The 19,678-nt window shown below is 43.1% G+C and overlaps 1 protein-coding gene across 1 annotated transcript in view; it reads right to left on the bottom strand.

Annotated features, from left to right (window-relative positions):
• The window catches only part of gbf1 (golgi brefeldin A resistant guanine nucleotide exchange factor 1), a 580,908-nt gene that overhangs the window by 301,477 nt on the left and 259,753 nt on the right, over positions 1 to 19,678 (bottom strand). The window contains 3 exon segments of the mRNA XM_034185226.1: positions 348 to 408; positions 866 to 974; positions 1,738 to 1,856. Coding sequence (XP_034041117.1) covers positions 348 to 408; positions 866 to 974; positions 1,738 to 1,856 — 289 coding nt within the window.

The raw sequence follows: 19,678 nt of genomic DNA, 5'->3' as shown, positions 1-19,678 counted from the left end.
GTCCAACTACTTCTGGACCTGACTGACTGATATTTTCAAGTCGATCAGAGCAACAGACGTGAAGTTGTGCTGTTAAAAGACCTGACCAAGAGACAAGCATCACAATTTAGCAAAAGCTAGATGTCTGATATGTGCTACATACTGTGTATCTGCAGCAGGATCGAGTGAATGGTCGCTGACAGCTAAACAATAAATAATTAAAGGAAGACAAACAGAAAAATGCACAGGATCAACCACAATGTCCTCATCGCACCATATGTGGTGGGGAGATGTTAATTAAAACTTAAAGTCAACACAGCAGGCATATCATTAGACCTTCTACATCAACCACTGCACCCTTCATTTACCTGGAGAACAGCAGCTGCACCATATCAACCAGCGTATGCTCAGCGGATTTCCTAAGCAGCTCTACACATACAGAAAAAGACATAAAACAGACGAACAGTTTCAGAAATAAGAAAGAACCACCTGTCACAGTTGATGCTATAAGTAACTGGTGGCTTTGACAAGCGGAGAGAAACAATAAAAATCTGTTTTATTACTTACATGCCACTGAAAAAATATACATGCAAATAAGACATTTGATCAAACTGTCCATTTAAAATCTAGTTAGGTAAAAGGATTCCTGTAAACAGTCCCAATGGTACTACATATGAATGATACAAACATATCAAGAAAAAGAAGAAATAAAATCTATTACAGCAGACACTGACATAACTCATGTCATTTCCTCTGTCTTTGTCAGTGCCAAACTGACATACTGACCCAACTTTAAAACCAAATCAACCAAACAGTATGTGTGTTACAGCAGAGAGCAACACCAGCACAAAAGCTGAGCAAAAGTGAATAATTTAATGTGATTTACCGCTGAGGCGCATCTCAAAGCAGATTCGGAAGCAAGACTGCATGATTTCACAAACAGATTCATTGGTCAGATGAGCTCCAACCGGTGTCAGCAACAGAGTCCTCAGGACCTGAAAATACAAAATTGTACTAAAAGTAAACAATCTCAATAAATACAACTGCAGTTTCAGTTTTGACAGAAAAACTCCCTTGGATGAGTGGCAAAACATGCTGTAGCTTCTAATGCTATTCTCACAGAGACACCATGTATGTGGCTGTTAGAGTTACATGTAGCACTCGCCACGATCACTCACCGCGGCGGGTGTTTTGGTCATGTTCAAAACACTTGCCACTCAGCTTCACTTGTCACATAGCACTAGGTTGTTCAGAAACTCCAAATCCATGATAAAGTGTGGAAAAAAAGACAAAGTTGATAAAACATTGTCCAGGAAGCAGCAGACAACACACCACCTAAACACGGCGAGTATAGCACGCCAGTGGTTGCCACTCGTCAGCCAGGCGCATGCCTTCTGTGCAAGCGGGACGTCTCTCTGGTACAATGCATTAAATGGTGACATTTCTGTGGAAAATTGCTCACCAGCCTTGCCAAAAATAAATAAATAACTAAAATCAAACTTGTCTATCGGAGCGGTCAGCTCAATGCAAAACAGGCCGTCCATGAAGCAAAACAATTTTTAAGGGTTTTATGTCAGCAAAGTGCAGCAAAGTACTGAAGTGTCCTGAAGCAACACACAAGTCAACCTTGTGCTTTTTAACTGTTTCAGTTAAACAAAAAGCGAGAACTATGTTCGGGTGCTCGGCAGTGAGTTGGACCCGATCCAGATAAGCCGTTGAAGATGAGTGAATAAGTGAAAAAAGACGAAACATTTATACCTGTAGAATTTTCATAAGAACTACTTCATCACTGGCAGGATCTGTTCCCACAAATCTGGCATGTGTGACGGCATCCGCCATGTTCTCAATGGCCTCAGCTGCGGCTTCATGGTGAGCATCTGCAGACACAGAATGTATCAAGAAAACTCAAACCCTAAAACAAAACTTATCAGTGACAGCTGTGACTCCAAAATCCTGAGGCAGCTCTGCTTAGAGAGTTCAATTTATTTTAGTTATATAGTGCCAAATCACAACAAAGTTGCCTCAAGGTGCGTCACACAAGTAAGGTCTAACTTTACCAACCCCTAGAGCAAGCACACAGGTGACAGTGGTAAGGAAAAACTCGCTCTGATAATTTGAGGAAGAAACCTTGAGCAGACCAGACTTAAAGGGGTGACCCTCTGCTTGGGCCATGCTACAGACACAATTGACAAAACATATATACAGGAAATTCTGGGAGTCCATGCAGGTGCAAAGAACGCAAGGCTTGCAGAAGAAGACACCCGCTCCCACCTCTGGATGGAGCCGCACCTCAGAGAGGAAAAAAAACAGAATCAGGCAGGAGAAAGACAACAAATACAATATAATTTGTCAGCATTAAGCAACAAGAAAAACAGAAGAAATAACGTGATTGCCATTAGTTACAATTAGTTAGTTAGTTAATTAATTAGTTAGTTACAACTACTGCACATACACACATCAGATGTAGTTTATATTGAGCAAATTAAACCAATTACACAACAAATTAAAGACAAGCAGGAATGACAACCAAATCTATCAGATATTGCACAGATAAAAAACTTGGTCATGTTAGTCAGTCACAGACACCATTTACACAGAAGGATGTTACAACACTGAAAGATTGAAATTACATGATTCTCAACACCAAATTCAATACAAAACAAATTATTACTTGATGGAAAAACCGTACTGAAGCTTTCAGGCAACCGTGGGAGTCATGGCTTCGACACCAAACAACACTTAAACAAGACAGCTGAATCTCTTCAGATCTAACACTGGTCTGTGACTTTGCTCACCTGACCAGCCTTCTTTTTTATTACCAATGATAATGTTGCATCAGAGCTCACTGTTCCAGAATCCACTGTATGTCCTCGCGAGGTGCTACAAAGTGCTGGTTCATAATACAGTCAGACTCTGCAAATGCAAGCTTCAATTACTGTACAAATATTAGGCTGCCAGATTCGCTAAAGTTCCATGTGCAACTGCAGACTGGATATATTTATTTTAACTTCAAACATTACCTTTTGATGAGAGGACACGCAATATCAGGATGGTGGTAATAATAGGGTAAGTGTACCCATTAAGCCCATGCACCCTTTAAGACCACTTTCAACTTTGATGTCAATTTACAAATAAAGGAAAATATATTTTGCCATCCATTACTTCATCCAATCAAATGGTTTGTTACTTCTATGACATTTTTATTGCATGCAAATCACATGTTGAGTTAGCCCCACCCCAAAAATGCACAGTCTTGGGACGCCTGACGAGATTCAGATTTCAATCATTTTCAGCAAAATCTTTGGTAAGTACATCAATATTATGTCAAATAAGAGGTAAATGTACTAATTTTGATTTATAGATAAATAGTATTTTGCCAAATTGTACAAATTCCCTTCAAATGGAAAGATGAGTTTTATGAGCTAGCAAACACACCTGATCTCATGCTAACACGTCTAGCTACGTTAACGCTCCTCTGCCACAAGAACTAAGGTTGTCAGCTACAAACATTAACCATTTTGTTATTCATTTAACATTGACAGTTAGATAAATGCATCATAAATACTTCTGTGGAGCTGATTAATTTCATAAATTAACTTTTTACAGGTGGGCTTAAATGGTACATCCCATCAAAATGCATGCAAACTTCAGCAAGCACATGCTAATATTCAAGGACAAAAACTTTATATTTCTGAGTATGTGCACAGTAGTAACTGCTGTAATGTTTGATGCAAACTATATTTTGGCTCCATGCACATATTTGTGAGCATATCTTACATTTTGAAAGGAAAGCATCGTCTTTTTTGAGCGTTCCTCACGGTGGCACAATTTAAGCTCAGCAGGTTCTATTCAAGCACACCTCCTGTATTTCAATAGAGAATTTCCTCTACTACATGTTAAATACATTTTTCTGTTCAAAAGTGTTTAAGAGTAAAAGTTCACTGCGTGACTTTAAATTACTGATCTACTTTAGTACATAGATAGAGACAGTCAGACAGATATATAGATAAAATGTAAATATAAATGATATTTTTAAAGATGTTTACTGTTATCTAATAAATACATTGCTGTTTATTTTTAACTAAATTGCCTGAAATTAAACTAAATTAACTGATTCATTGTTCTGTGTTGTGTTCAGTGACTGTCATGTATGTCATTTGTTTAGATGACTATACTGTTAAAAAAGGGACTTTTAAAAAAAAACATTTTCACTGTCATTGACAAAATATATTCCATTAATTAGATTTTTTATGCATTGCATTGAACAAGTTTATTTTATCAATAAATGATGATATGGGCTTATTTGGAACACACATGGGCTTAAATGGTACCATGGCATCAATTAAGCCCATTTCAGACTTTTGACTTTTTCCCTAAAATTTCTTAATTATGTCTTTTGAATTGTATATCAACTAATTACTAAATATTCAAATTAGAGGTAAATCTTGCCCTTTAACAAATGATGTCACTTACAAATTATGTCAATATATAAGAAAAATAGCAAAACTTAGATTTTGGTGGGCTTAATGGGTACACCTACCCTAATATTACATTTATTATTAGCACTTTACGAAGAAAAATTTACAAAGTGCATAACATCATAAAACAGTTCACATAAAATATCAAATAGAAAGAAAAATAAACTAGCATGTTGCTCATGGGGATCCACAGGTGTTGATCTTCCTACTGTATAAACACCCACTCATGGGAGTGGGTGTTTATACAGTAGGAAGGTGACAATTTTGAACTGGAGACACATATTAATGCCAAATACTCTGGTTAAGGTCGTACAGTGCATCTGGAAAGTATTTACAGCGCTTCATTTTTTTCCACATTTTGTTATGTTACAGCCTTATTCCAATATGGAATCAATTAGTTTTTCCCCTTAAAATTCTACTCACAACATCCCATAAAGACAAAGTGATTTTTTTGCAACTTTGTTAAAATAAATAAATAAATAAATCACATGTACATAAGTATTCACACCCTTTGCTCAATACTTTCTTGATGTAACTTTGGCACCAATTACAGCCTCAAGTCTTCTTGAATATGATGCCACAACCTTGGTGCACCTATCTTTGGGCTGTTTTGCACATTCCTCTTTGCAGCAACTCTCAAGCTCCATCAGGTTGGATGGGGAGCATCTGTGGACAGCCATTGTCAGATCTCTCCAGAGATGTTCAATCGGATTCAGGTCTAGGCTCTGGCCAATCAAGGACATCCACAGAGTTGTCTTGAAGCCACTCCTTTGTTATCTTGGCTGTGTGCTTAGAGTCACTGTCCTTCTGAAAGATGACCTGTCGCCCCAGTCTGAGGTCAAGAGCACTCTAGAGCAGGTTCTCATCCAGGATGACTCTGTACATTGCTGCATTCATCCTCCCTCAATCCTGACTAGTCTCCCAGTTCCTCATGCTGAAAAACATCCCCACAGCATGATGCTGACACCACCATGCTTCACTGTAGGGATGGTGTACGGTTTCCTCCAAACATGATGCCTGACATTCACACCAAATTTTGTTTCTCATGGTCTGAGAGTCCTTCAGGTGCCTTTTGGCAAACTCCAGGTGGGCTGTCATGTGCCTTTTACTAAGAAGTGGCTTCCGTCTGGCCACTCTACCATATAGGCCTGATTGGTGGATTGCTGAAGAGATGGCTGTTCTTCTGGAAGGTTCTCCTCTCTCCACAGAGGAATGATGGAGCTCTGACAGAGTCACCATCGGGTTCTTGATCACCTCCCTGACTAAGGCCCTTCTCCCCCGATTGCTCAGTTTAGACGGGCAGCCAGCTCTAGGAAGAGTCCTGGTGGATCCAATCTTCTTCCATTTACAGATGATGGAGGCCACTGTGCTCATTGGGACCTTCAAAGCAGCATAAATGTTTCTGTACCCTTCCCCAGATTTGTGCCTCGAGATAATCCTGAGGTCCACAGACAATTCCTTTGACTTCATGCTTAGTTTGTGCTCTGAGATACACTGTTAACTGTGGAACCTTATATGTAGACAGGTGTGCATCTTTCCAAAAAATGTCCAATAAACTGAATTTACTCCAGATGGACTCCAATTAAGCTGTAGAAACATCTCAAGGATTATCAGTGGAAATTGGATGCGTCTGAACTCAGGTTTGAACTTGATGGCAAAAGTACTTGTGTACTTGTATTGTGTGTAGAATTTTAAGGAAAAAAAATAATTTCATCCATTTTGGAATAAGGTGTAACATAACAAAATGTGGAAAAAGTGAAGTGCTGTGAATACTTTCTGGATACACCGTACGTAGATACAATCTGGATTTGAGGTACATTTTAATGTCAGGTGAAAATGGGGCCAAAGCAACAGTACATGAGAATAACTCCAACAAAACCAGACAAATCTGGTACGGAGTGTCCACATTGTCCTTCAAATATTGAGACCTAATGACCAGATGTGGCCTTTTGTTGAAGGTGGATGGGGACAAACAGTCTGTCAGAGCAACAGGAGCTGGTGTTTTTGAAACCTGAGCTGTTGATCTGCTTGGAGACAGCCAGCAGGTCAAGTCATTAGCTAATGAGCAAGAAAGAGAGCACAACCTGAAGAACAACGCTGCCTGTCAACATTAAGTTTTTGATAAGTGAAAACGAGTTTAAAATGACACAGAATCATTGTTTTCAAGCTTGTGATTACTTTGTAGCGTCATACATTTGTAAGAGTTACTGAGGCCTACTTCCTACACAAAAATATTTTCTACTAAACACAACATGTGTGTACCAACGCATCTAAGCTTCTTGGCTTTTTTGTGGTCCTTGTGTTCCTTCATGTCCTCTCCACCACAATTTCTCAACTTACTGTGGTGGTAAGCTCATAGCAATAAATGAAATCAACATCTTGGTCTGCACAAAAGCGGTTGGGATTGACGCCTAGATTATTCCAGGCAAGGCCTGACCTGGACATCCTCACGCTCTATGTTTCTACGGTGAGTAGTGTTTTTTGTGGAAACTGCAGCATGTCCGGGGAAACAGAGGAGCCACACATGACGTGTGATTTTAGAAGGTGATTACTAAAAGTGATTACTTTTAAGGATTATGTATTTTTTTTTTGTTTTTTTTTTTAAGCAGCTGGGACTGAAGCTGGATGACAATTTGCAGCAAAGCACCCAAATGCCAACCAATTTAGTGTCCAAAACATAGTGGATTTCAATAAAATTTTGTCACCTCAAGAGAAAGGACAACTCAATCCAGCAAAAACTGATTTGAACTAGTGGATGATTGAGAAAGACAACAGGTAAGAAAGACAAGTACATTTTCTCTCAGAAAAGACTGATTGTTGATAGTTGTATTAGAATGTAGCTGAAAACATTCACTAAGGAAAATTAAACTTGTAAATTACACAAGTGATTATTAGATGAAGTTTATGTTGATGTTTTCTAAAAATGCGTTTATAAGAGGCCCATCAGGATTTTGACTGACAACACCACAATGAATGGCCACAGCAAACAGGCACGTTGACAGCTACAGTAGTGTTCAGAATAATAGTAGTGCTATGTGACTAAAAAGACTAATCCAGGTTTTGAGTATATTTCTTATTGTTACATGGGAAACAAGGTACCAGTAGATTCAGTAGATTCTCACAAATCCAACAAGACCAAGCATTCATGATATGCACACTCTTAAGGCTATGAAATTGGGCTATTAGTAAAAAAAAGTAGAAAAGGGGGTGTTCACAATAATAGTAGTGTGGCATTCAGTCAGTGAGTTTGTCAATTTTGTGGAACAAACAGGTGTGAATCAGGTGTCCCCTATTTAAGGATGAAGCCAGCACCTGTTGAACATGCTTTTCTCTTTGAAAGCCTGAGGAAAATGGGATGTTCAAGACATTGTTCAGAAGAACAGTGTAGTTTGATTAAAAAGTTGATTGGAGAGGGGAAAACCTATACACAGGGGCAAAAAATTATAGGCTGTTCATCTACAATTATCTCCAATGCTTTAAAATGGACAAAGAAACCAGAGACACGTGGAAGAAAATGGAAAACAACAATCAAAATGGATAGAAGAATAACCAGAATGGCAAAGGCTCACCCATTGATCAGCTCCAGGATGATCAAAGACAGTCTGGAGTTACCTGTAAGTGCTGTGACAGTTAGAAGACGCCTGTGTGAAGCTAATTTATTTGCAAGAATCCCCCGCAAATTCCCTCTGTTAAATAAAAGACGTGCAGAAGAGGTTACAATTTGCCTAAGAACACATCCACTGGCCTAAAGACAAATGGAGGAATATTTTGTGGACTGATGAGAGTAAAATTGTTCTTTTTTGGTCCAAGGGCCGCAGACAGTTTGTGAGACGACCCCCAAACTCTGTATTCAAGCCACAGTTCACAGTGAAGACAGTGAAGCATCATGATATGGGCATGTTTCTCCTACTATGGTGTTGGGCCTATATATCGCATACCAGGTATCAGGGATCAGTTTGGATATGTCAAAATACTTGAAGAGGTCATGCTGCCTTATGCTGAAGAGGACATGCCCTTGAAATGGGTGTTTCAACAAGACAATGACCCCAAGCACACTAGTAAATAAGCAAAATCTTGGTTCCAAACCAACAAAATTAATGCCTCGCAGATGTGAAGAAATCATGAAAAACTGTGGTTATACAACTAAATACTAGTTTAGTGATTCACAGGATTGCTAAAAAAGCAGTTTGAACATAATAGTTTTGAGTTTTTAGCATCAACAGCAGATGCTACTATTACTGTGAACACCCCCTTTTCTACTTTTTTTTTTTTACTAATAACCCAATTTCACAGCCTTAAGAGTGTGCATATCATGAATGCTTGGTCTTGTTGGATTTGTGAGAATCTGAATCTACTGGTACCTTGTTTCCCATGTAACAAGAAGAAATATACTCAAAACCTGGATTAATCTTTTTAAGTCACATAGCACTACTATGAATACACTGTATGAATACATTTCACCCTAAATTCACCATTCATAATTCACTGCTATCTGAGGTTAATATATAACTGTCATAACAATTTGAAGCTCCAGTATTTACCTTCTGTTGCCCATGGACGTGCTGGAATGTCCAAATCATTTTTTTGTTATGTTTCTACTGATAACTCAAAGAAACATCATACCAGTATCATTCAAACACTTCCTGAAACTACAAATTCTTAGCTGTCGAATCAATTGTCTCATGACAGGACACGTCACTCATAGCCAATCAGAGAAGCCAGAGAATCTCACGCTACTCCAACTGCTCATCTCTGTAACTGAATGTCCGGTGATGTGTCTGTCAGCTTCACAGTGACACTGACAATGCACTCTTACAGTATTCCTTAGGATCTACCCAACAACTTATATACATCAGTTGTCAGTGGTTTTCAGTCGAGAGAGAAGGTCACAGTTACAACTGGAATAATGGTGAAACGATCTGAAAAATTTGCTCCTGCCGAGGCGCTCGCCATGATTTTGGACAGCAGCACTGAGGAACACATGGATTCTGAGCCTGAGGGTGAGTGGGAATACAACAACAGGAGAGAGCCTGTTGCTAGCAGTCATTTGACTTTTTTGTTTTCCAGTGTCTGCTCGTGACGACCTGATTCTATCCTAAATGTATCATTTACAATTGATACATTTGTGATGACATGGTTTAATTTTATACGTTCATTAATGAAAAATTTTAAAATCTCCCCCTCGAACTGCCACCTTATCATGGTGGGGGAGTTTGCATTCCGGGATGATCCTAGGAGCTACGTTGTCAGGGGCTTTGTGCCCCTGGTAGGGTTTCCCATGGCAAACAGGTCCTAGGTGACGGGCCAGACTAAGGGCAGTTCAAAAGCTCCCATGACCGACACGAAATCAAGGACCGAGACGTCGCCCGATGTGGCGGAGCTGGGGCCACACCTTGGAGCCAGGCCTGGGATTGGTGGTCAGGCTTTACCCCACGGGGCCCGGCCGGGCTCAGCCCGCAAGAGTGATGTGGGGCCGCCCTCCTGTGGGTTCACCACTTGCAGAGGGGGACATGGGGGTCGGGAGGCCCGGCGGCCCGGTCCGTGCTCACAGCCTCTGGCTGTTGGGACGTGGAACATCACCTCACTGGGGGGGGGGGGGGGGGGGAGCCTGAGCTTGTGCGGGAGGCTGAGAGGTACTGACTAGAGATAGTTGGGCTCACCTCCACGCACAGCTTGGGCTCTGGTACCCAACTCCTGGAGAGGGGCTGGATGCTCCACTTTTCTGGTGTTGCTCACGGGAAGAGGCAGCGAGCTGGGGTAGCATTGCTTACTGCTCCCCAGCTCAGTCGACGTGTTGGGGTTCTCCCCGGTGAACGAGAGGGTTGTGTCCCTACGCCTTCGGGTTGGGGACAGGTCGCTCACTGTTGTCTCGGCCTATGGTCCGAGCAACAGTGCAGAGTAACCAACCTTCTTGGAGTCTCTGGGAGGAGCACTAGATAGTACTCTGACCGGGGACTACATTGTTCTCCTGGGGGACTTCCACGCCCACGTGGGCAGTGACAGTGAGACCTGGAGGGGGGTGACTGGGAAGCACGGCCTTCCCGATCTAAACCCGAGTGGTGTTCAGTTATTGGATTTCTGTGCTAGCCACAGACTGTCCATCATGAACACCATGTTTGAGAACAGGGGTGTCCATAAGTGCACGTGGCACCAGGACACTCTGAGCCGGAGGTCGATGATCGACTTTGTAGTCGTATCATCTGACCTTTGGCCACGTGTTTCAGACACGGGTAAAGAGAAGGGCTGAGCTGTCGACCGTTCACCACCTGGTGGTCAGGTGGATCCGCTGGGAGGGGAGGAAGTCGGTCAGACCTGGCAGGCCCAAACATATCGTGAGGGTCTACTGGGAATGACTGGCAGAACCCTCTGTCAGTGAGGTCTTCAACTCCCACCTCCGGGAGAGCTTCTCACAGACCCCAGGGAAGGTTGGAGACATGGAGTCCGAGTGGACCATGTTCACCTCTATTTTCGATGCGGCCGCCTGTAGCTGTGGTCGCAAGGTCTCTGGTGCCTGTCACGGCGGCAACCCCCAAACCCGGTGGTGGACGCCGGAGGTAAGGGATGCCGTCAAGCTGAAGGAGGAGTCCTACTTCTCTTTTTGGTAGGTGGGACCCTGGAGGCAGCTGACAGGTACCGGCAGGCCAAGCGTGCTGCAGCCTGTGCGGTCGCAGAGGCAAAAACATGTCTGGGAGGAGTTCGGAGAGGCCATGGAGGAGGATTATCGGTCGGCCTCGAAGAAATTCTGGCAAACCGTCCGACGCCTCAGGAGGCGGATGCAGCTCTCCGCCAACACTGTTTATAGTGCGGGTAGGGAGCTGTTGACCCTGACTGGGGATGTTGTTGGGTGGTGGAAGGAATACTTCGAGGATCTCCTCAATCCCATTGTCACATCTTCCGAAGAGGAAGCAGAGACTGGGGACTCAGAGGCGGACTCATCCATCACCCAGGCCGAAGTCACAGAGGTGGTCAGAAAGCTCCTCGGTGGCAAGGCTCCTGGGGTGGACGAAATCCATCCTGAGTACCTTAAGTCTCTGGATGTTGTGGGACTGTCCAGGTTGACACATCTCTGCAACATCGCGTGGCGGTTGGGACAGTACCCTTGGATTGGCAGACTGGGGTGGTGGTCCCTGAGTTTAAGAAGGGGGACCAGAGGGTGTGTTCCAACTACAGGGGGATCACACTCCTCAGCTTCCCCGGTAAGGTATATTCCAGGGTGCTGGAGAGGAGAATTCGACTGATAGTCGAACCTCGGATTCAGGTGGAGCAGTGTGGTTTTCGTCCTGGTCGCAGCACACTGGACCAGCTCTACACCCTCCATTGGGTGCTTGAGGGTTCATGGGAGTTCGCCCAACCAGTCCACATGTGCTTTGTGGATCTGGAGAAGGCGTTTGACTGTGTCTCTCGAGGAGCCCTGTGGGGGGTGCTCCGAAAGTATGGGGTCCAGGGTCCTTTGCTAAGGGCTATCTGGTCCCTGTACGACCGCAGCAGGAGCTTGGTTCACATTGCCGGTAGTAAGTCAAACCTGTTTCCAGTGCACGCTGGCCTCGGCCAGGGCTGCCCTTTGTCACCGGTTCTGTTCATTACCTTTATGGACAGAATTTCTAGGCGCAGCCAGGGTGTAGAGGGGTCCAGTTTGGGAACCACAGGATCTCCTCTCTGCTGTTTGCGGATGATGTGGTCCTGTTGGCTTCAAACCAGGACCTTCAGCATGCACTGGGGCAGCTTGAAGCATCCGGGATGAAGATCAGCACCTCCAAATCCAAGGCCATGGTTCTCGACCGGAGAAAGGTGCCTTGCCCTCTTCAGGTCGGTGGGGTGTCCTTGCCTCAGGTGGAGGAGTTTAAGTATCTCGGGGTCTTGTTCACGAGAGGGACGGATAGAGCATGAGATCGATAGACGGATCAGTGCAGCATCTGTAGTGTTGCGGTCGCTGTATTGGACCGTCATGGTGAAGAGAGAGCTGAGCAGGGGGCAAAGCTCTCGATTTACCCATCGATCTACGTTCCGACCCTCACCTATGGCCATGAGATTTGGCTCATGACCAAAAGAACAAGATCGCGAGTACAAGCGGCTGAGATGAGTTTCCTCCGCAGGGTGGCTGGGCGCTCCCTTAGAGATAGGGTGAGGAGCTCTGTCAGTCGGGAGGAGCTCGGACTCGAGCCGCTGCCCCTCCACGTCGAAAGGAGCCAGCTGAGGTGGCTCGGGCATCTTTTCCGGATGCCCCCTGGACGCCTCGCTGGAGAGGTGTTCCGGGCACGTCCCATAGGGAGGAGGCTCTGGGGAAGACCCAGATGATGCTGGAGGGACTACGTCTCTCAGCTGGCTTGGGAACGCCTCGGGGTTCCCCCAGAGGAGCTGGGGGAGGTCTGGGTGGCTTTGCTTGAGCTGCTGCCCCCGCGACCCGACCTAGGATAAGCGGAAGAAAATAGATGGAAGGATGGAAAATTTTTAAATGATTTACACTTGGATGAAATCTATTATTACCAGTCGGTGAAACATTTCTTTTTAAAATTAAAAGTCAAGAAACCTTATATTCCTTTCTATGAAGTACAAACTGTCATCTGATCGTGACAGTTTTCTGTTGCATAAAATATTACATGAACATAACCTGAACAAAAACATTAGCCATGTCCACTCTCACACCGTCTTTGCGGCTTATTTGAGCAAACTCTGGAAACATGAAGGCTTTGAACTGTAAAATAAAGCCTTAATTTCTGAATATATCAGGAGATACGCAGGCAGAAGGAGCTCTTTTTATTGGAAGACTCTGAGTTTTTGTTCTTTCACTGACAGATGCTGCGCTCTGAGGTGCAGCGCTGTGGGTCTGCTCGCACTGCCAGCAGGGGCGTGGTGAGCAGGCAGTGCACCAAAAGAGCCTGGCTGCCCTGCTCTCTGTACCTGAGAGCAGGGCACACTATAACGGCGCTGTGATAAGAGTATAATAGCACAATGCCGTTGTTCCATTGTCTGGGTAGATCCCTGCACAATTAAGGTCTAACTTTACCAACCACTAGAGCAAGCACACAGGCGACAGTGGCAAGAAAAAACTCCCTCTGATGATATGAGAAAGGAACCTCAAGCAGACCAGACTGAAAAGGGTGCCCCTCTGCTTGGGTCACACTACCAAAGCATTAGCCATCATCATCAGCTAAATGACAAACAGCTGGTTTTTAAAGAGTAAATTTCATGTACAAAACTAAATACTTCATTTTCAGTGATTTCTGCATGTCAAAGCAGAATAAAAATACACACACACACACACACACACACACACACACACACACACACACACACACACACACACACACACACACACACACACACACAGTCACCAAATGCTAACGTGGTGTGTGCAAAACATGATGTATTCAAGACATGAATAACTCCATTTTTAATCACTGCATTCACTCAGGCCATCAGCCAAGATCTAAAATTTAATCAAACTTTCATCAGGCTTATCACACTAAAACAGCATTTCCCATAATGCTTTTGTGGTTCCCAGCAAATCACAATGTAGTTTGCCAGTTATGTGTCTGACGTTGTACCCATTAGCCAATTGATTTCCATAATAAAATATGCAGCTAAAATAAATACTTCAACCATTTTATACTAAAAAAAGAAAAAAAGAACTGCACTGCGTTGGAAAACATAACAGAGTGCCTCTGTTGCCTGAACAGCTTTTCAACTTGTCCTGGACAATCGGACAACCATTAATACTGAACCCCATAAAAGTATGATTTAAAAATAAATAAATAAATAAATGAATAAAAACAAGAAAATACCCCTTGACCCCAGAGGATTAAGGAATGGCAGCATCTGCAATAAAAAATATAATGCAATACTAAAATATCCTCTCCAATCCCGGAGAGAAACCACATCTGTGAAACCTCTTTCGTGCATGTCTGTTCTGTTTACTGCTGAATGGGAGGAGGGGAGGGGGGCGTGGAAAGTTTCTGTGCTGAACGTGAGGTGTTTCTTCCATGCAAGGCACCAGAGCCACCGGTAACAGCAAATTTCTGCCCGGCTCTCGGATTCAAATGGTCTGCATCGCAGAGCACGGATTTTCTGAAAAATGAACTGAGTTATTACTAAAAACCAGCCTTTTTTTTTTTGTCCAAAGGCTGTGATGTGAAACACTTTCGCAACAGCTAAGAATGCAGCTGAAGAGGACAGCCAAACAGAGATTCACTTTTCCTCCGCTGGATGGGACAACCACCAAAATCCTTCAGTGTTTATCCAGAACCGTGAGCACTGCAGATGATACATTTAGAAATTTAGTTTATTTTACAGTTGAAAGGCTTTGTTTGCTCAGCAGGAAAACAGAGAGTGAAGGAGAGGGAGAGAGCAAGGGAGAAAGAACAAGAGAGAGAGAGAGAGAGGACTTTTACATCAGCAAGAGTTCGCCATCTGTAGCTTTCTGTGCTCATGCTACGTCATAGCAGTGCCGCAAGGGATCCAGGGTTTTGATTTTTTTTTTCCCCCTGTCTGCACATATAGTGATGGTAAATGCCACCTGGCAGAACCATTTATATACATACACATATATGCAGTTTCTTCTTGCAAGACAGATAGTATGCAGAGTATGAGTGAACGTGGTGTGTGTGTTTGACACCCATCTGCTCTTCCTGATAAGCCTACACCAAGCCAACAGACAGCTTCTATCAGGAAGGGACAGCTTCTATCAGGAAGGGCCAACCCCCAAAACAACAGGAAGACAGACAAGAACGAAAGACAAGTGGGGACAGCAATAACTGTCAAGTGATGAAAAGTGAGATACCAAGGAGATGGGGGCCCCAACCACAACATACCAGGACAAACAACCACATATGAACAAGTAGTGACAGCAACAGTCTGTTGTCTAGTTAGTGAGCATCCATACCCTAATCTAAGACACCAGAGTCTTGATCCTCTTGAGAACATCCAAAACTGAATTGTGGTGATGGCGACAAACATCTAACCATCGACACACAGAGAGCCAGATCACAGTTAAATATCCAATCACTACTGTTACTGGTGTGTTGGGCCAAGACAAAAATACTGAACCTTACTATGTGACGTGGACCACTCTGGCATGTCAGGAGCCATATGGTTGACTGTATGCAATACATGAAAATGGGCCTATAGGATGCAAGGTGCCAGGAGAAACAAGGAGACAAAGAACAGTAGAAGGGCATAGGGACCAGGAAGGGCATCTGCCAGAGGCACCGGGGCAGCCCGATGAACCACCAGGGGAACAGCCCAGGCAGCGCCAGAATGCACCCCACACCGCTCTCACCCTCACAGAGGGACAGGAAGCAACCCCATACACCAGGGGAAGCACACAACATAGGCCCACAAAAGGGAGCACCCCAGAACCATGACACACGGGCCTCGGCCCCCAAAGGGAGGAGCAAGCGGGGGCAAGGGGCCAAAGAGACCAATGCGGGTGGGATCCAGCCCCAGACAAGGGGCAGGAGTAAAAACCCCAGAGCCAAGAAGCACATGAGACTCCACCAACCCGCTAGACTCCCAACACAGCCAGCAGGATTCCCCCCAAGACCCCCCAGCTCCTCATCCACCCCCCGGACCCCACCCCAAACGTCAAAGCCCAAGATCAGGAGACCACCCAAGAGAGAGCGGGACAACACCCCACCTCACTGAGATCATGGCCCCCAACCCTCCAGTGTCATCACACGTCCCCCACCGCACCACCCACCCCTCGCAACGGGCCGTTGCACCATGGGCCCCACAAGCCCCAGGGTAGGGCCCCGAGACCACGGCAAAACCGGACAGATGGACCACTCGCCCCATCCCAGTGCCACCGACATAAGTAATTAGAGGGAAAATTATTTCATATTCCTCTTATAAAAAGAAAATGGAGCTTAAATTAGAAAATGACCTTGAAGAAAAAAATTAAACATTTAACAAACAAATATGCAGCAGACGCAAGTGATCAAACTCTGAATTAAATAATGCAAAATTCCAACTTGACAATATTATATCGAAAAAAAACAGAGCTCATCATTCAACGTCTTGAATTTTTTTATTTTTATTTATTTATTTGAATTTTTTTATGTTGAACTGTTCTGTGTGAGGCACCTTGAGACAGCTTTTGTTGTAATTTGGCACTTTATAAGCTGATTAAATTGAAATTGAACAACATTTTATTGGGTCTTAAAGTAAATAAATATGAAATTGGTTACTGGATCCTTAAACTCTGGACATAATAAACTCTACATGGTGGATCCTTGGTCTCTGGACATAAGCAGAATTAAATCTCTTAGTTTTTATTAAATGCATTTCCTTTCAGCCATTATTATTGGCATGAATGTATTTACATACGTATGAGCTACAGCTCTTGCAGCTGATGTGCTGCAGGTCAGGTTTATAAAGAATGCAACACGTCTCATTTTGGGAGGAAAAAACGTTTTATTCGATTGTAGTTTATTGTCTGTATTGCAACGTTTGTAAGTTGTCATTTTATTTAAAGCGGCAATTTGTTTTGACGTTATTAATTCTGAGCGGACTCTGTCTCAGCACAGAGCCGCGCATCATTTAGAGCTGTGCCAACTGAACGGAGGATGATTCTCGTTTCTCAACTGCAACAAGATGAGAGTCCCAGTTAGTGACTTTAATCCACACAAAAGTGACTCATGATATTTTAATGGCTTTCAGAAGGGTTAAGAAGCGGACTTACCGCTTCTGAAGAGCAGTGAATCAAAGAGCCACGAGCCACTGAACAGAAGCATTGCTTAGATTCACTCTTCAAACTGGAGTCGCGTTGCAGAAACGGTTGATTAGACGCTGTATTGAAAATACGCGTAACGGTCCAAAATTATAGCGTAACGGGCTGTAATACAAGTTTGTGCTAGCTAGAACCCTGATTTATGAAATCATCAAATTCTGCTTAAATGCTGACTTTAGAGGCGGATATTTCAGTTGAAAGAGCTGCTTCTTTTCATTGGTTTATAGCACAGTCTATCTTCCCAGCTGTATTTTATCAGTGGGATTTCTTTTCCTTTAATTATTACGATTCTATTGTCTTACGTACAATTTGTACATGTTAAAATCATTCATGTTGTGCAAATCAAGGAATATTTGTAGATCACCCTCTGTGCATTTGCATGTATTAATATTGAGACAAATTTGACTCCATAGAAAGCTAGCTTTGAGTTAGCGAAAGTAGGCATGCCAGCTCATGTCCACAAAATATCTTGCAAATGACACCAAAGGTGTTATCAGGTTACAAGAACAGCATTTTCAGTTTTAGAAGTGTTTATTTCTCGCTTGCTTTTACATAATATAACAGAAATGAAGCAGTTAGCAAGTCGCTAAACTAGGAAGTGACGTCACCATGCTAATCTCCATAAAATGTCTTATAAATAAGTTCAAAGGTTTAATAGGTTCCCACAGAACGTCAGAAGTGATAGAAAACACTAATCTTCTTTTGGCACAGCATCTATGCAAGCGGTGTCCAAAGATGGCTGGAGGGTGGGGGTGGGCAGCATTGTAAAAATAACACTGAGGAAAAGAAACTCATTTTGCGTGTGTGTGTGTGTGTGTGTGTGTGCGCGCGCGCATGCCTGAGGGCATGTGGGTAAAATCAACAGTGGGGGTGAGTCAGCTGCCACATAAAGTAGTTTAAGCATATTAAATGCTGGTCACAAAAATCAAAGAAATAGCGTGAGTACCACAGCGAGCAGAGAAGGCACAGTGGCTGTTTTATAGCACAGTGCACACAAAAAGCTCTCAAGCTGCACTCTCCATAAGAGCCAGGACATCTTTAGAAAGCAAACAAAGACACTGCTGCGTTTTCCATGGGAAGAAAATTAGTTTGTTCACCTGTTCAGCTTCTGGCGGGTTTAATGTGCACAATGCAAAATGCATGTATTCATGGAATTTACTTTTTATGAGGAGAACATCTGTGGTGGTGCTGCAGTTCATATTCCAAGAGAAAGAGCAGGTCAAAAAAAAAAAAATCTGAAATTAACATTGTGACCATTTTATTTTCAGTTTGAGGAAGAGGAGACACTTGTTCTGATCTTCAGTCCTTCAGACAGGAAGGCACTTTCTCCTCCATTTGTCTGTGTGGTGTCCTGTCACACAGACACTCATTTATATGCTAGTTTATTGTTTTTAATTTGAAATTTTGTTGTAGTTTGTTCACTGGCAATAAATATGTAGATTAAGCATCATTTTTAACGTTACTTCTGATGAGTCATTTATAAGGGACACAAAAATCCTACATACAGTAGTGTTCAGAATAATAGTAGTGCTATGTGACTAAAAAGATTAATCCAGGTTTTGAGTATATTTCTTATTGTTACATGGGAAACAAGGTACCAGTAGATTCAGTAGATTCTCACAAATCCAACAAGACCAAGCATTCATGATATGTACACTCTTAAGGCTATGAAATTGGGCTATTAGTAAAAAAAAAAGTAGAAAAGGGGGTGTTCATAATAACAGTAGTGTGGCATTCAGTCAGTGAGTTTGTCAATTTTGTGGAACAAACAGGTGTGAATCAGGTGTCCCCTATTTAAGGATGAAGCCAGCACCTGTTGAACATGCTTTTCTTTTTGAAAGCCTGAGGAAAATGGGACGTTCAAGACATTGTTCAGAAGAACAGCGTAGTTTGATTAAAAAGTTGATTGGAGAGAGGAAAACTTATACACAGGTGCAAAAAATTATAGGCTGTTCATCTACAATGATCTCCAATGCTTTAAAATGGATAAAAAAAAAAAACAGACGCGCGTGGAAGAAAATGGAAAACAACCATCAAAATGGATAGAAGAATAACCAGAATGGCAAAGGCTCACCCATTGATCAGCTCCAGGATGATCAAAGACAGTCTGGAGTTACCTGTAAGTGCTCTGACAGTTAGAAGACGCCTGTGTGAAGCTAATTTATTTGCAAGAATCCCCCGCAAAGTCCCTCTGTTAAATAAAAGACGTGCAGAAGAGGTTACAATTTGCCAAAGAACACATCAACTGGCCTAAAGAGAAATGGAGGAATATTTTGTGGACTGATGAGAGTAAAATTGTTCTTTTTGGGTCCAAGGGCCACAGACAGTTTGTGAGACGACCCCCAAACTCTGAATTCAAGCCACAGTTCACAGTGAAGACAGTGAAGCATGGTGGTGCAAGCATCATGATATGGACATGTTTCTCCTACTATGATGTTGGGCCTATATATCGCATACCAGGTATCATGGATCAGTTTGGATATGTCAAAATAGTTGA

Source organism: Thalassophryne amazonica, chromosome 13, assembly GCF_902500255.1.
Source record: "Thalassophryne amazonica chromosome 13, fThaAma1.1, whole genome shotgun sequence".
Lineage (NCBI taxonomy): Eukaryota > Metazoa > Chordata > Actinopteri > Batrachoidiformes > Batrachoididae > Thalassophryne > Thalassophryne amazonica.
This window is presented reverse-complemented; position numbering and strand designations above follow the sequence as displayed.